At 51.9% G+C, this 14,160-nt stretch overlaps 1 protein-coding gene across 1 annotated transcript in view; it reads left to right on the forward strand.

The window, feature by feature from the left end:
* Positions 1-11,572: 11,572 nt before the first annotated feature.
* The window catches only part of AIRE (autoimmune regulator), a 15,440-nt gene continuing 12,852 nt past the window's right edge, over positions 11,573-14,160 (forward strand). Inside the window, exon 1 of the mRNA XM_011954231.1 lies at positions 11,573-11,609. Within this exon, the coding sequence (XP_011809621.1) occupies positions 11,573-11,609 (37 nt within the window). The remainder of the gene's footprint in view (positions 11,610-14,160) is intronic.

A 14,160-nucleotide genomic window follows, 5' to 3' on the forward strand; every position in this document is an offset into this window, starting at 1 on the left:
CACTCACTTTCCAAAAGAACATTAAATCAACTTCTTTGAAAAATCCCGTTGGTAATTTGATTGGAATGGTATTAGATTTACACACTAATTAAGGAGTTAAATCCAGGCTGGGCACGGTGGCTCACGCATGTAATCTCAGCATTTTGGGAAGCTGAGGCAGATGGATCACCTGAACTCCTGATGGAGTTTAAGACCAGCCTGGCCAAAATGGTGAAACCCTATCTCTACTAAAAATACAAAAATTAGCCGGGCGTGATTCTGGGCACGTGTAGTCGCAGTTACGTGGGAGGCTGAAGCAGAAGAATCGTTTGAACCTGGGAGGTGGAGGTTGCAGTGAGCCAAGATTGTGCCATTGCACTCCAGCCTGGGCAACAAGAGCAAAACTCTGTCTCGAAAAACAAACAAACAAACAAACAAAAAGTTAAATCCAGCCAGGCACAGGGGCTCACACCTGTAACCCCAGAACTTTAGGAGGCTGAGCTGGAAGGATTTCTTGAGGCCAAGAGTTGGAGACCAGCTTGGGCAACATAACGAGACCCCATCTCTGCCCAGAATGAGGCGGGAGGATCACTGAGCCCGGGAGTTCTAGGCTGCAGTGAGCCTTGGTCTCACCACTGTCCTCCAGCCTGGGTGACAGAGTGAGACCTTGCCTCAGAAACAACAACAACAACAAAAAAAGTTAAATCTAGGAACATGATATATGTTTCCATTTCTTTCCTCTTTTTAAAAAATGTGAGTACTTACAGCAGGGTGCATGACTCACGCCTGTAATCCCAGCACCTGGGTGGGCAGATACTTGAGCCCAGGAGTTAGAGACCACCTTGGCCAACACGGCAAAACCCTGTCTCCACTAAAAACACAAAAATTAGCCAGGCATGGTGGCACATGCTTGCAATTCCAGCTACTCGTGTGACCAAGGCATGAGAATTGTTTGAACCTGGGAAGTAAAGGTTGCAGTGGGCGGAGATCGTGCCACCGCACTCCAGCCTGGGTGACAGAGCAAGACTCTGTCTCAAAAAAAAAAAAAAAAAGCGAGTATTCACTGATGTTGTAACTATTTTTCCATATTTTATTCCTTCTTTCCTTCCTTCCTTCCTTCCTTCTTTTCTTTTTTCTTTTCTTTTCTTTTCTTTCTTTTTAGACAGAGTCTCACTCTGTCACCCAGGCTGGAGTGCAATGACACGGTCTTGGCTCACTGCAACCTCTGCCTCCCGGGTTCAAGCGATTCTCCTGCCTCAGCCTCCCGAGTATCTGGGATTACAGGCACCTGCCACCATTCCAGGGTAATTTTTGTAATTTTAGCAGAGATGGGTTTTCACCATGTTGGCCAGGTGGGTCTCGAACTCCTCACCTCGGGTGATCCGCCCACCTCAGCCTCCCAAAGTGCTGGGATCACAGGTGTGAGTCACTGCGCCCAGCCTATGTTTAACATCAAAATGAATCTATGTGTATGTCTACAACTGAAGCCATGCTTGTACATGCAGATTAAACAGTGACACGCTGGACCCCACGCAGTCTGAGCACTCAGTCCCGGCTTCCCGTTGCTGACTGGCCCATCATCTGTGGTGAGGTACACCCTGTCTCTCACCTGCCCCCACTGAGGGACATTTGGGTAGTTTCCATTCTTTTGTCCTCACTCTTAATCTCAGGGGACTCCCTTCCAGCCCCGAACTAGGCCACATTCTCCTCTATTCTCTGTGCCTCAGCAGGTCAGGAGCAGGTGGGGACGTGTGTGGGGAGGGGACGTCCCAGAGCACCCTGGCCTCAGTGCCTGCTTCCACGGCCTGCAGTGGCTCAGGACCAGCATACCAGACACCCGGCAGGGCTGAGGAATGGCTGGGGTCTGCCTGAGACCTCAGGGCTGAGGATGCCGGAAGGGGGTGCCTGCAGAGCCCTCTGACCTGGAGACTCCCTGGGACCTCAGGGCTGAGGATGCCGGAAGCCGGTGCCTGCAGAGGCCTCTGACCTGGAGACTCCCTGTGTGTTTTCTGCACGTGTGGCTGTCACTTGAGGGTTGGCACCTTTCCCCAGCACTAACCCATCAGCACCTCTGGGGCCTGCTCCCCTTGTCTCTGGCCAGGTGGAGAGGCTGAGGGAGCCCTGTTCTTTCTCTCGTCCATGCAGGGGGTGTGTCCAGACCTCCTCCGGGGCAGGCCCTGGGCCGACGCTGGGAGAAAGCCAGCCAAGTCTCCCAGAAAAGTGCACCCACCAGGCAGGGCTGCGGCCCCGTGGCCAAGTGGGCTCTGGCGGGTTCTTTGGGGACCTGGGATAGCCGGGGGACCCTGCAGAGATACAGGGGCGAGGCCAGAGGCAGGTCTGCTGGGCAGAGGGAGAGTTCCTCCATGGGGGGAACAGGGACTGGCTGCCCAGCAAAAGGCCAGCAATGAGGGGCTAGGAAGTCAAGCTGCACTGGGGTCTGGAGGAAGAGCAGGGGCTGGGCTGGGCCAGGAGGGGACCAAGGGTGCCGTGGCTTCCTTTCTGGTGTTGAGGGCCATGGGCGGCTGCCAGCGTAGAAGGCTCCTGGGGCCCCGCTGAGCACAGGCTCCTTCTTGGTGTAGGGGGCTCTTCCTGCCCAGGGTGAGCCTGTAAACCAGTACAGCCCTGAGCACCTGAGTCAACACCAGACGGGCAGGGCCCCAGGTGAGGACTGTCACAATGGGCCAGGGTGAGGATGCCCCTCGGCACACGCGGCCGTGTACGGGTCCAGACGACAGGCTCCTCCTGGGCCTCCTGCTGAGGACACCCCACTTACCCACCCCCCTCTGTCAGGGCCACCGTCTGACTCTGGATTCAGGGTTGGCCGATGCGTTCTGGATCCTTTCATTGTCCTTCACCTCTGCACTGCCTTGTGGGGACCGACCCTGTAGAAAGCTCCCGTCCGCACCCAGCGCCCGGCAGTGGTTTCTTCTCTTCCTTTCGTTCTGGGTTTCTGACTGTGCTGGAGCTGGCTGTGTGTGCGGCTTGTTTTTAACCCCTTCAGTGACAAGAGCTCCGACTACAAACCCCAGCGCTGATGGGGCCCATGCCACGGGTGGGGGTGCCAGAAGACTGCTCCCTGGTGCCATACTGCAGACCCCTCGGTGCTGATGGAAGGCCCAGCAGGGGAGAGCCACCTACCCTGGCAGTGAGCAGGTGGGCAGAGGGAAGATGTGGAGGGTGGAAGGGAGAGGGCTCTGTTCTAGGAAGTCCTTGGAGACCCCTGCGTGGGTACCTTGGGCTCCCTCCAAGTGGTGCAGTGGGAGCAGCACTGGAGCCCATCTGGTGGCGGTGTCCACACCCACCAGCACCTCCGCCGGGCAGGCTGGCAGAGGCCTGAGCTCAACCTTGGTCCTGGGTGTGGGCATTTCTGCAGGTTATGACGGGGGGGCTCTGAGGGGGAGCCAAGAAGGGATTCCCCCCACCAAAAGCCTTGAGGGGTTCAAGTGGCCCCAAGGACGCAGCTCTAGAAATCAACAGGGTGACCCCAAGTTTCCCACAGAAATGCTAAGGACTCATTAGCACAGAAGCAAGGGGATCCCTGTGTGGCCAGACTCCAGAGTCATGGTTGTGTAGAGCCACTGTCACTAAGACCATGGGGGACCAGGTGAGCCAGTGGCCACACGAACTGTCGAAGGGGGAAGATGCAGAAACGGACCTCATGCCTGTGGACTGTTAGGCTTCGACCAAGGAACAAAGTCCATTCAATGGAGAAACGGGTATTGCCAGTGCCAGGGCAACTGGACATGCATCTGCAAAGGGATACACCTCAGCTCCTGCCTACTTCACACCATACACCTAAGTCAATTTGAGGCCAGGTGTGGTGGCTCATGCCTGTAATCCCAGCACTTTAGGAGGCTGAGGGGGGCAGATCAGTTGAGGCCAGGAGTTTGAGACCATCCTGGCCAACATGATGAAACTCTGTCTCTACTAAAAATACAACAAAACTAGCTGGGCGTGCTGGCATGTGCCTGTAGTCCCAGCTACTTGGGAGGCTGAGGCAGGAGAATCACTTGAACCCAGGTGGTGGAGGTTGCAGTGAGCTGAGATCCCACCACTGCACTCCAGTCTGGGTGACAGAGCGAGACTCAGTCAAAGAAAAAAGTAAAAGATAAAGTTTCTAGAACTTTCATCGAACTTTTAGAACATAAGAGAATATCTGTGTGAACTGGGGGTAGGCAAAGATTTCTTAGTGGGGGCACAAAAGCACTAGCCGTGAAAGAGAAATTGAGGCACTGTGCTTTCTCGGAATGAAAAGCTTCTGCTCGTTGTAGCGGAGGAAAAACATTTTTCTCGACCCTCATAATTTTTTTTTTTGTGATGGAACCTCACTCTGTCGCCCCACCTGGAGTGCAGTGGTGTGATCTTGGCTCACTGCAACCTCCACCTCATGGGTTCAAGCGATTTTCCTGTCTCAGCCTTCTGAGTAGTTGGGATGACAGGCACCAACCACCACACCCTGCTACTTTTGTATTTTAGCCTCCCAAAGTGCTGGGATTATAGGCGTGAGCCACTGCGCCTGGCCCTAAATTCTTAGTTGGAATAGACCCCATGACAAAAAACAGATTTTAACAAGAGAAAGAAACAGAAGTTTATGAACATGCATATTTCACACGGAGAACCCACAGAATGAGTCGCTCTCCAAGAGATGACTTTGAATTCCAGCTTATGTAGCATCTTCAACCAAGGACAGTACATTTTTGGAGAAGTGACAAGGCAGAGGAAAACTTTGAGTCCCAAGGGCTGGCAGCTTGTGGGAAGGCAGAGAATGGCAGATGGAGGCGAGTTGGGGAAGCTTGCTTGTGTAGATGGTGTTAGGCCATTCTTGCTTCACTCTAGAGAGGTACCCAAGGCTGGGTAATTTATGAAGAAGGGAGGTTTCATTGGCTCACGGTTCTGCGGGCTGTGCAAGCATGGTGCCAGCATCTGTTCAGCTTTTGAGGAGGCCTTGGGAAATTTGCGATCACAGTGGATGGCAAAGTGGGAACAGGCACTTCCCATGGTGACACTGGGAGCAAGAGAGAGGGGGAGGTGTCACATGCTTTACACAAGCAGATAGCATGAGAACTCACTTATCACCAAAGCAATAGTGCCAAGCTATTCATGAGTTATCAGGCCCCATGATCCAATCACCTGCCCCACCTGCCCCACCTCCAATGCTGGGAATCACATAATCACCTTCCCCGCCTGCCCCATCTGCCCTACTGATATTTTACAACAGTCATCACTGTCTTAGTTCCAGAACTTTTTCATCCACTGAAACCCCATACTCAATGCCGGGAATCACATTGCGGTGTGAGATTTGGAGAGGACAAACATCCAAACCACATCATAGATTCTTCTGGTATCATCTTCAGGCCAAAAAGAATCCAGTTGTTGTCAGTGATTAACCTTGGTTCCTGGCAGAGAGGGGAGGTGGGATATATTTTGTCATCATAAAAACGAAAAAGTCACAGGATCAGATCGATTGATGCAGAAAAAGCATTTGACAAAACTCAGTGTCCATTCACAATAAGAACTCTCAGAAAAACAGAAATAACAGGAGCTTTCCTCAACTTGATAGGGAACATCTACCAAAAACATGCAACTAATGCAAAAGACTGGATCTTTCCGCCTAAGATCAGAAATGGAGCAAGGATGTCCACTCCCATGACTGGGATTCAACTTAGTGCTGGAAGTGTTAGCTGGTGCAATAAGGCAAGGCAAGGAAATATAGGCATATAGGCTGGAAAGCAAGGAATCAAACCATCCCCATTTACAGAAAATATAATTGGCTTTGAACAAAAAAACAAAGATTTAACAAAAACCAGTCCTAGAATTAATGAAATGAGTTCAGCAAGGTTGTAGGATACAAGATGAACATGCAAAAACATTTGAATTTCTGTAGACACCAAAATAAAAACCACAAAACCATTTACACGTGCACATCAGAAAACATGTATAGGACTTGTATGCTGAAACTATGAGACATTGTTTTTAAAAAAATCATTGAAGGTTTTACAAAATAGAGAGGCATACAATGTTCATGGATCAGAAAATTCAGCATCACAAAGATGTCAAGTTTCCCCAAGCTGATATATAGGTTTAATGTAATTCCTATCAGAATCCCAGCAAGATTTTTTTTTTTTTTTTAAGACAGAGTCTCACTGTGTCTCCAGGCTAGAGTGCAGAGGGGCGATCTCAGCTCACTGCAACCTCCACCTCCTGGGTTCAAGTGACCCTCCTACTTCAGCCTCCTGAGTAACTGGGACTACAGGAGCACACCACCACACCCAGCCAATTTTTGTATTTTTAGTAGAGACAGGGTTTCACCACGTTGGCCAGGATGGTCTCAATCTCTTGACCTTGTGATCCGCCCGCCTTGGCCTCCCAAAGTGCTGGGATTATAGGCGAGAGCCACTGCTCCCAGCCCAGAATCCCAGCAAGACATTTTTAATAGATAGAAACAAAATTATTCTAAAATTTATATGAAAAAATCAAAGAAACTAGAATAGCTAAAACAATTTTGAAAAATAAGAATGGGCTGGGTGTGGTGGTTCACGTTTGTAATTCCAGCACTCTGGGAGGCCCAGGCAGGCTGATCACCTGAGGTCGGGAGTTCAAGACCAGCCTGACCAATATGGTGAAATCCCGTCTCTACTAAAAATACAAAAATTAGCCGGGTGTGGTGGTGTGCACCTGTAGTCCCAGCTACTTGGGAGGCTGAGACAGAATAGCTTGAACCTGGGAGGCGGAGGTTGCAGTGAGCCAAGATTGCACTACTGCACTCCAGCATGGGTAACAAGAGAGACTCAAATGAAAAGAAAAAGAAAAAAGAAAAAGAAGAATGAAGTGAGGAATCAGTTTACTAGGTCTCAAGATTTATTATATAGCTACAGTAATCAAGACTGTGTGATATTGGTAAACAGGCACATAGATCAATAGAACCAAAGCAGAGACCCCAGAAATAGATCCTTACAAATATGCCCAACTGCTTTTTAATGAATTAATTTGTATTACAAATTCACATAACATGAAATTTACCATTTTAACCATTCAAAAGTTTAAAATTCTGTGGCAATTAGTACATCATGATATTGTACAACAGTCATAACTGTCTTAGTTCCAGAACTTTTTCATCCACTCTAAGTGAAAACCCCATACTCATTAAATAGTCACTTCTCATTTCCCCTTCTCTCCAGCCCCTGGAAACCACCAATCTGTTTTCTGTCTCTACAGATCTGCCTATTCTGTGTATGTCATATAAATGGATCATACAATGTGTGGCTCTTTCATGTCTGCTTACTTAGCATAGTATTTTTGAGGTTCATCCACATTGCAGCAAGCATTGGTACTTCAACCCTATTTACAGCTGAGTGATATTCCATCATATGGTTATACCACATTCTACGTATCCATTCTTCTGCTGATGGACTTCTGGCCTGCTTCTACCCTTTAGCTGTTGTCAGTGGTGCTGCTGTGAACGTTTGTGTACAAGTTTTGCTTGAACACCTGCTTTCGTTTCTTCTTGGTGTATCCCCAGAAGTGAAATTGCTAGTTCATAAAATGATTCTATATTTAATTTTTTGAGGGACTGCCAAACTGTTTTCTGCGGTGGCTGCACCACTTTCTGTTTCCATCAGCAACTGCGGGGATTCCAATTTTTCTACGTTCTCACCAACACGTGTTATTTTCTGTTCTTTGATAATAGCCGGCCGGGCGCGGTGGCTCAAGCCTTTAATCCCAGCACTTTGGGAGGCCGAGGCGGGCGGATCACGAGGTCAGGAGATCGAGACCATCCTGGCTAACACGGTGAAACCCCGTTTCTACTAAAAAAGTACAAAAAACTAGCTGGGCGAGGTGGCGCCTGTAGTCCCAGCTACTCGGGAGGCTGAGGCAGGAGAATGGCGTAAACCCGGGAGGCGGAGCTTGCAGTGAGCTGAGATCCGGCCACTGCACTCCAGCCTGGGTGACAGAGTGAGACTCCGTCTCAAAAAAAAAAAAAAAAAAGATAATAGCCATCCTAGTGGGGGTAAAGTGGTATCTCATTTTATTAAATCAGCATTGCCCTAATGATTGATGATGTTGAGCATCTTTTAATGTGCTTGTTGGCCATTTGCCTATCTTTCTTTGGAGAAATGTCTATTTTAGTCCTTTGCCCAGTTTTCAATTGGATTGTGTAAGAGTTTTCTATATGTTCTGGATGTTACACCCTTATCAGATATGTGAGTTTTCAAATATTCGCCAGGAGGATTTTCACTCTCCTGACAGTGTGCTTTATTGTATAAATATTTTATTATATTGTATTTTATTCTGAGACGGAGTTTCACTCTTGTTGCCCAGGCTGCAGTGTAATGGCGAGATCTTGGCTCACTGCAACATCTGCCTCCCGGGTTCAGGCGAATCTCCTGCCTCAGCCTCCCGAGTAGCTGGGATTACAGGTGCCCACCACCATGTCTGGCTGATTTCTTGTAGTTTTAGTACAGATGGGGTTTCATCATGTTGGCCAAGCTCGTCTCCAACTCCTAACCTCAGGTGATCCACCCGCCTTGGCCTCCCAAAGTGCTAGGATTACAAATATGAGCCAGTGTGCCTGGCCTATGGAAACATTTTAATTTTGATGAAGTCCAATTTATTTATCTGATGTTTTTGGCATCATATCTAAGAAAATACTAACAAATCCATGTCATGAAGATTTATCTCAATGTTTCCTTCTAAGAGTTTTGTAGCTTTTACTTTTCTTTTCTTTTCTTTTTTTTTTTTTTGAGATGGAGTCTTGCTCTGTCGCCCAGGCTGGAGTGCAGTGGCCGGATCTCAGCTCACTGCAACCTCCGCCTCCCGGGTTCACGCCATTCTCCCGCCTCAGCCTCCTGAGTAGCTGGGACCACAGGCGCCCGCCACCTCGCCCGGCTAGATTTTTGTATTTTTAGTAGAGACGGGGTTTCACCGTGTTAGCCAGGATGGTCTCGATCTCCTGACCTCGTGATCCGCCCGTCTCGGCCTCCCAAAGTGCTGGGATTACAGGCTTGAGCCACCGCGCCCGGCCGCTTTTACTTTTCTATGTAGGTTTTGGATCCGTTTGATTTACTGCCTAACTAACTTTTGACAAAGATATAAAATAAATGTAATGGCAGAAAGACAACCTTTTAACAAATTGGATACCCATGGAGTGGGGGCAAAGAGGCTCAGCCTAGGTCTCACATCTTCTGTAAATATTAACTTGGAAGGGATCACAAAGATTTAAATGTAAATGTAAAATTATAAAACATTTAGAAACAAACATAGGAGAAAATCTTCAGGATCTAGGGCTAGGCAAAGAATTCTTAGAGTTGACTCCAAAAGCACAAGAAAATAAATGTAAAAGGAAAAGTTGATAAATTGGATTTCTTCCAAACTGAAGGCCGGCCTCGTAACTGAAGCATATGGTCCTGCTACACCCAACACTGGGCTGGTGGGCTAACCGGATGGAAAAATATGTTTATCCAAGTATGGCCTGAGGTCTCCAAGGGCCATTCTGTGCCCTGCTGCAGGCAGCACCTGTTGTCATCCCTTCCTCCTAATTTTAGGCTTCCTGCTATTTACAATCCGTGGACAATGGGCTGTTGACTCTGGGATCAAAACAGAAAAGCAGGTGGGCCCCACGGTGGGCTGTGCAGTTCCAGATGGGTGTCCTGCCCAACCCCAGAGCACTGCACTCTCCAGGGCATTTGACCTAGTGCCCCTGGTGACTTCATGTCCTGCTGCCGACAGTGCACCGACCCCCAAAGTCACTCTTTGCATCTGTAGGAGCTTTGGTCTGTTCAGCATGACCAGACTGGAGAGGGAGGAGAGAGGAAGGGTGGGCAGCAAAACCAGAGTGACTCAGAGTGTGTGATACTCAGCGTGAGAGGCATCTCGGTCCACCATGCTGCTGCAAGAAAATCCTTAGACCAGGCAATTATAAACAGTAGAAATTGGCCAGGTGCAGTGGCTTATGCCTGTAATCCCAGCACCTTGGGAGGCCGAGGTGGACAGATCACGAGGGAGGCTGAGGCAGAAGAATCACTTGAACCCGGGATGCGAAGGTTGCCGTGAGCCAAGATTGCGCCACTGCACTCCAGCCTGGGCAACAGGGTGAGACTCCATCTCAAAAAGAAAAAAAAAAAAATTGAAATTTCTCATTCACAGTTCTGGAAGCTGGGAAGTTCAAGATCAAGGTGCCACCACTGTTGAGGGCCTGTTGCCTTTTTCCTGGTTCCTAGATGGTACCTTCTACACATCCTCACATGGAGGAAGGGGCACAGGGGCTGCCTCAGGCCCCCCTCCTTTTTTTTGAGACAGAGTCTTGCTCTTTTGCCCAGGCTGGAGTGCAGTAGCGTGATCTCAGCTCACTACAACTTCTGCTCCCAGGTTCAAGTGATTCTCCTGCCTCAGCCTCCTGAGTAGCTGGGATTACAGGTGTGCCACCACGCCCATCTAATTTTTGTATTTTTACTAGAGATGGGGGTTTCACCATGTTGGCCAGGCTGGTCTCGAACTCCTAACCTCAGGTGATTCACCAGCCTCGGAAAGTGCTGGGCTCATGGGCATGAGCCACTGTGCCCAGCCATCAGGCCCCTTTTATACATCCGTTCCTGAGGGCAGAGTCCTCGCGACCTAATGACCTCCCAAAGGTCCCACTCCCTACTACTATCACCTTGGGAGTGAGACCATAATGTAAGAATGCTGGGGGGTGACCAACATTCAGTACATGGCTGGTGGGCTTTGGGGGGGCAGAGGGCAGGGCACTGTTCTCCCAGGGCCTGTCCACTGAGAGGGCCCCAGCCTACCCACTGGGCCATTTGGTAAGACTGCAAGGCAGATGGTCAATTCTGCAAAAAAAGGAAGAAAAAATCTGGCACCACAGCCCCCTAGTTCACTGAGAAAAGCGACCCTGTCTAGACACATACCCACAGTGGGATGCAGTGGAGAGTCCAGACCAGGGAACCTGAGGCCCAACCAATGGGGCAGGTTTGAGACAAGACTAGTAGGAGGGGAGGGGGCAGGGGGTTCCCCCCCACCCAACGCCCTTGGCTGAGCAGGGGTGCTTCTGAGTTCACCAGTACTCGGAGCTGCCTCCCTGACTTGAACACCTGTGTGGAATGGCCGTCCCGCCCTCAACAAGCAGAGGCAACTTCCTCTCTGCAGTGAGGAAATCGAGGCCTGGTGAAGAAGCTGGCGGCCAGGAGCATGCTAGGGTCCTCGCAAAGTGTCCTGAGGAGACCCACACCTCCTTTGATGCCAGACCACCTGGCCAGCCTGCAGAAGCAGGGCCCAGGGCCTCCAGGAACCAAGGCCTGGCCAGGGCTCCACATCCCCCGAGGCCACCCTGACTCAGACTCCTGGCCTCTGGGAGCCTGGCCCTTCCAGGGAGCTACAGAGGATGGAACCTCCAGCCAGAGCAGGAGAGAAGGCACAGAGTCCAGGCTTGTCTGAGGGGCCAAGGCCAAGTCCCCTCCAGCCCCTTCCCTGCTCTGCCATTAGGACCTGGCTCCTCCCGACTTCTGTACACATCACATAGGCAGCGTCCCCTCTCTTTGCAGGCTGAGAACGTCTGATGTGACCTGGGCACCTGAGGGGCACCCAGCACAGCCGGAGCATGGACCTGAAAAACCTCCGTTCTTCCGTGCATCAAGGTGAGTCATGGTTCTGCCTCTTAGCAGCTTCGTGACTCTGGCCAAGCTCCTCCCTGCAACGGGCCTCAGTTTCCACATCGTGGATGGCACTAATCACGATGAAACAACCTGAGAAGACCGTTCTGCCGATGGAGTGAGCAGAATCACGAAGCTCTCAAGGCCTAGCCCAGGGCGTGGCAGGCCCGCAGGCGTCCAAGGGAAAAGCATGGATGTGGGAGAAAGGGCTGCCGGGCCCTCCCCGCTCCAGCCGAGGACATGGGGCTCAGGGATGGAGCCCGATACTGTCCCAGAGCTCTGCTGCCCAGGCGCCTCTTGGGAAAGTGAGACTCAGTCTCACAAAGGCATCACCCCCACTGAAGACAGGCCGATCCCCCAGTTCCTCACTCCACTCCTGGGGTCTATGTCACCAGGGCCTCCTCCAGGGAGCCTTGGCAGCTCCAGATCCCCTGCGGGCAAGGGGCTGGGATGGAAAGCCCCACAGCATGGTGGAAAGTCCAGAATTCTACAGCGGCCTCTTTGTTAACCTCCATGCAAGAGGCTGGGGGACGCCTGCCCACAGGGGTCAGGCCCCAGCCTGATGACACAGGTGCACCCGCAAAGATTTCAGGTCTTTTTAAAAAAGTGAAGTGCAGACTTGGATCCTGCTCTGCAGTTTTTAATTCCCCTTTAACTATCTCTCGGCTAAGGCATCCATTGACTCACTTAACCATCTGGGGAGAGAAAAGCCACCAGGTTGCAGGGAGTGACTTCAGGGCAGGCTGGCCTCAAAGGAGAGAAGAAAGCTGAGTTGCCGGGAGCACCAGTTACTGGTCATCCCAAAGCTGCGTGCACTGGTTCCCTGGCACCCAGGGACTTTTATGTATGAACTGTGGAGCCCGTGGGCCCGAGGGTTGCTATTGAACTTGATGTTAGTGAGCTCTCCCCACGCGAGAGCCTGCCCGTGGATGAGCAAGGAGAATGGGGGTGTTGCAGGAGCAGGCAGGGATCCCATGCAGAGCTGGGCTTCTGTACGACTTCTGCTTGCGCTTACTTAAATATTTTTGCTGTAAATACAGAACTGCAGGGGAGAGGGCAGGAAACCCAGCGAGCAGCAGCCTGGCCTGGCTGGGGACAGGATGTGCCTGTTGGAGCGGGGACCGGCAAGGCAGGCAGGCAGGCGGGCGGCTTCCCTCTCGGGGTCTTCGGAAGGCACAGTGCAGGGAGTGAGAGAGCACACTCCACAGAGGGCCCTGCTCCCAGCTCAGAGCTCCCAGGACATCCACACAGGAGCCAGCCTGTTCCGACCCTGCACTGCCTGATACTCCACAGCCACCACTGGCTTTCTGAGATGGACCTCCTCCCCCACAGCTCCCCACAACGTCCCCAGCACCTGACCCCAGGCTGACCACCTCAGTCACCACCTCTGGCCCCACCTTCCTCCCCAGGTTTGTTCCCAAACACCCTCAGAGTCTTTTCCAGACGTGCAGAACGCTCAGGGCCTGGAGGCAGTAGGAGAAACCGAGACCGACCTCCGGTCTGGAGAAGAGGTGCCTGCCACTCCCCATCCTGGACTCTGGCTGCCCAACAGCAAATGGCACGCCTGCCCACGTGGGACTCTTGGTGACATCTCTCACTGCATCAGTTATCCCCTCAGCCCAGTGCTGCCCGGATTCAGCCTTCCTGGTACCTTCATCCACCCTTCAGCCCTAACCCTGCTGGCCAGGTCACTCCCTTCTCCCACTCAGTGGGAACACTCGTGTCCAGAGTCCTCTGGTTCTCTGCAGCCTGCACACAGGGCCTGCCTCCCTGGCTGACTGCAAAGACGAGGGGACTGTGTTACCAAGGCCTCCCACTGAGGCCACCCTACTCCAGGCCATCCATGCCTGCGCGGCTGCCACAGCCTCAGGAGTCTCAGACTCCGCGGCTGCCACAGCCTCAGGAGTCTCAGACTCCGCGGCTGCCACAGCCTCAGGAGTCTCAGACTCCGCGGCTGCCACAGCCTCAGCATCATTGCAGGTCCCGGGCCTCTGCACCTGCTCCTGCGTCATTGGGGGCATTGTCCCCACCCATGTCCACCTGGAACCTTTGGCTCCTGCCCACTGTAGCTCCCCTCCAGGACACCTTCCCAGATGCCCCTGGAAGCTCCTGTCCAGGCCACAGCATCCCTCAGCCTCTGTCACTGGCCCTAGGAAGATCCCTAGGGAGCTCTCCCTCAGGACCACACTCAGGAGCCCCATTGTGGGGCCCACCATCTTCCTTCTAAAGCATGGAGGAAGGAAGTGGGGGGTCAATGTGAGCCTCAGTCCCCAGGCGAATGCGCCCCTTTTAAAGATTAGGGAACTGAGGCTCAGAGAAGGAAAGCGCTTGCCTGGCATCACACAGCCAGCCTAAGACGGTGAAGTCAGGAGCCTCCCCGGCGACACCCAGGGCTGCTGTATGTCTCCTCCATCAGACTGGGCCTCCATCCGGCTCCTCCCACAGCCCCGGGCGGGCCCCTGAGTAGGGGCTTTCAGCTTGTGTGGAGGTCCCCCAGGGACACCACCCCAATCCAGCCTCCATGGAGGTTCTTGCC

Source organism: Colobus angolensis, unplaced genomic scaffold, assembly GCF_000951035.1.
Source record: "Colobus angolensis palliatus isolate OR3802 unplaced genomic scaffold, Cang.pa_1.0 Scaffold38, whole genome shotgun sequence".
NCBI lineage: Eukaryota > Metazoa > Chordata > Mammalia > Primates > Cercopithecidae > Colobus > Colobus angolensis.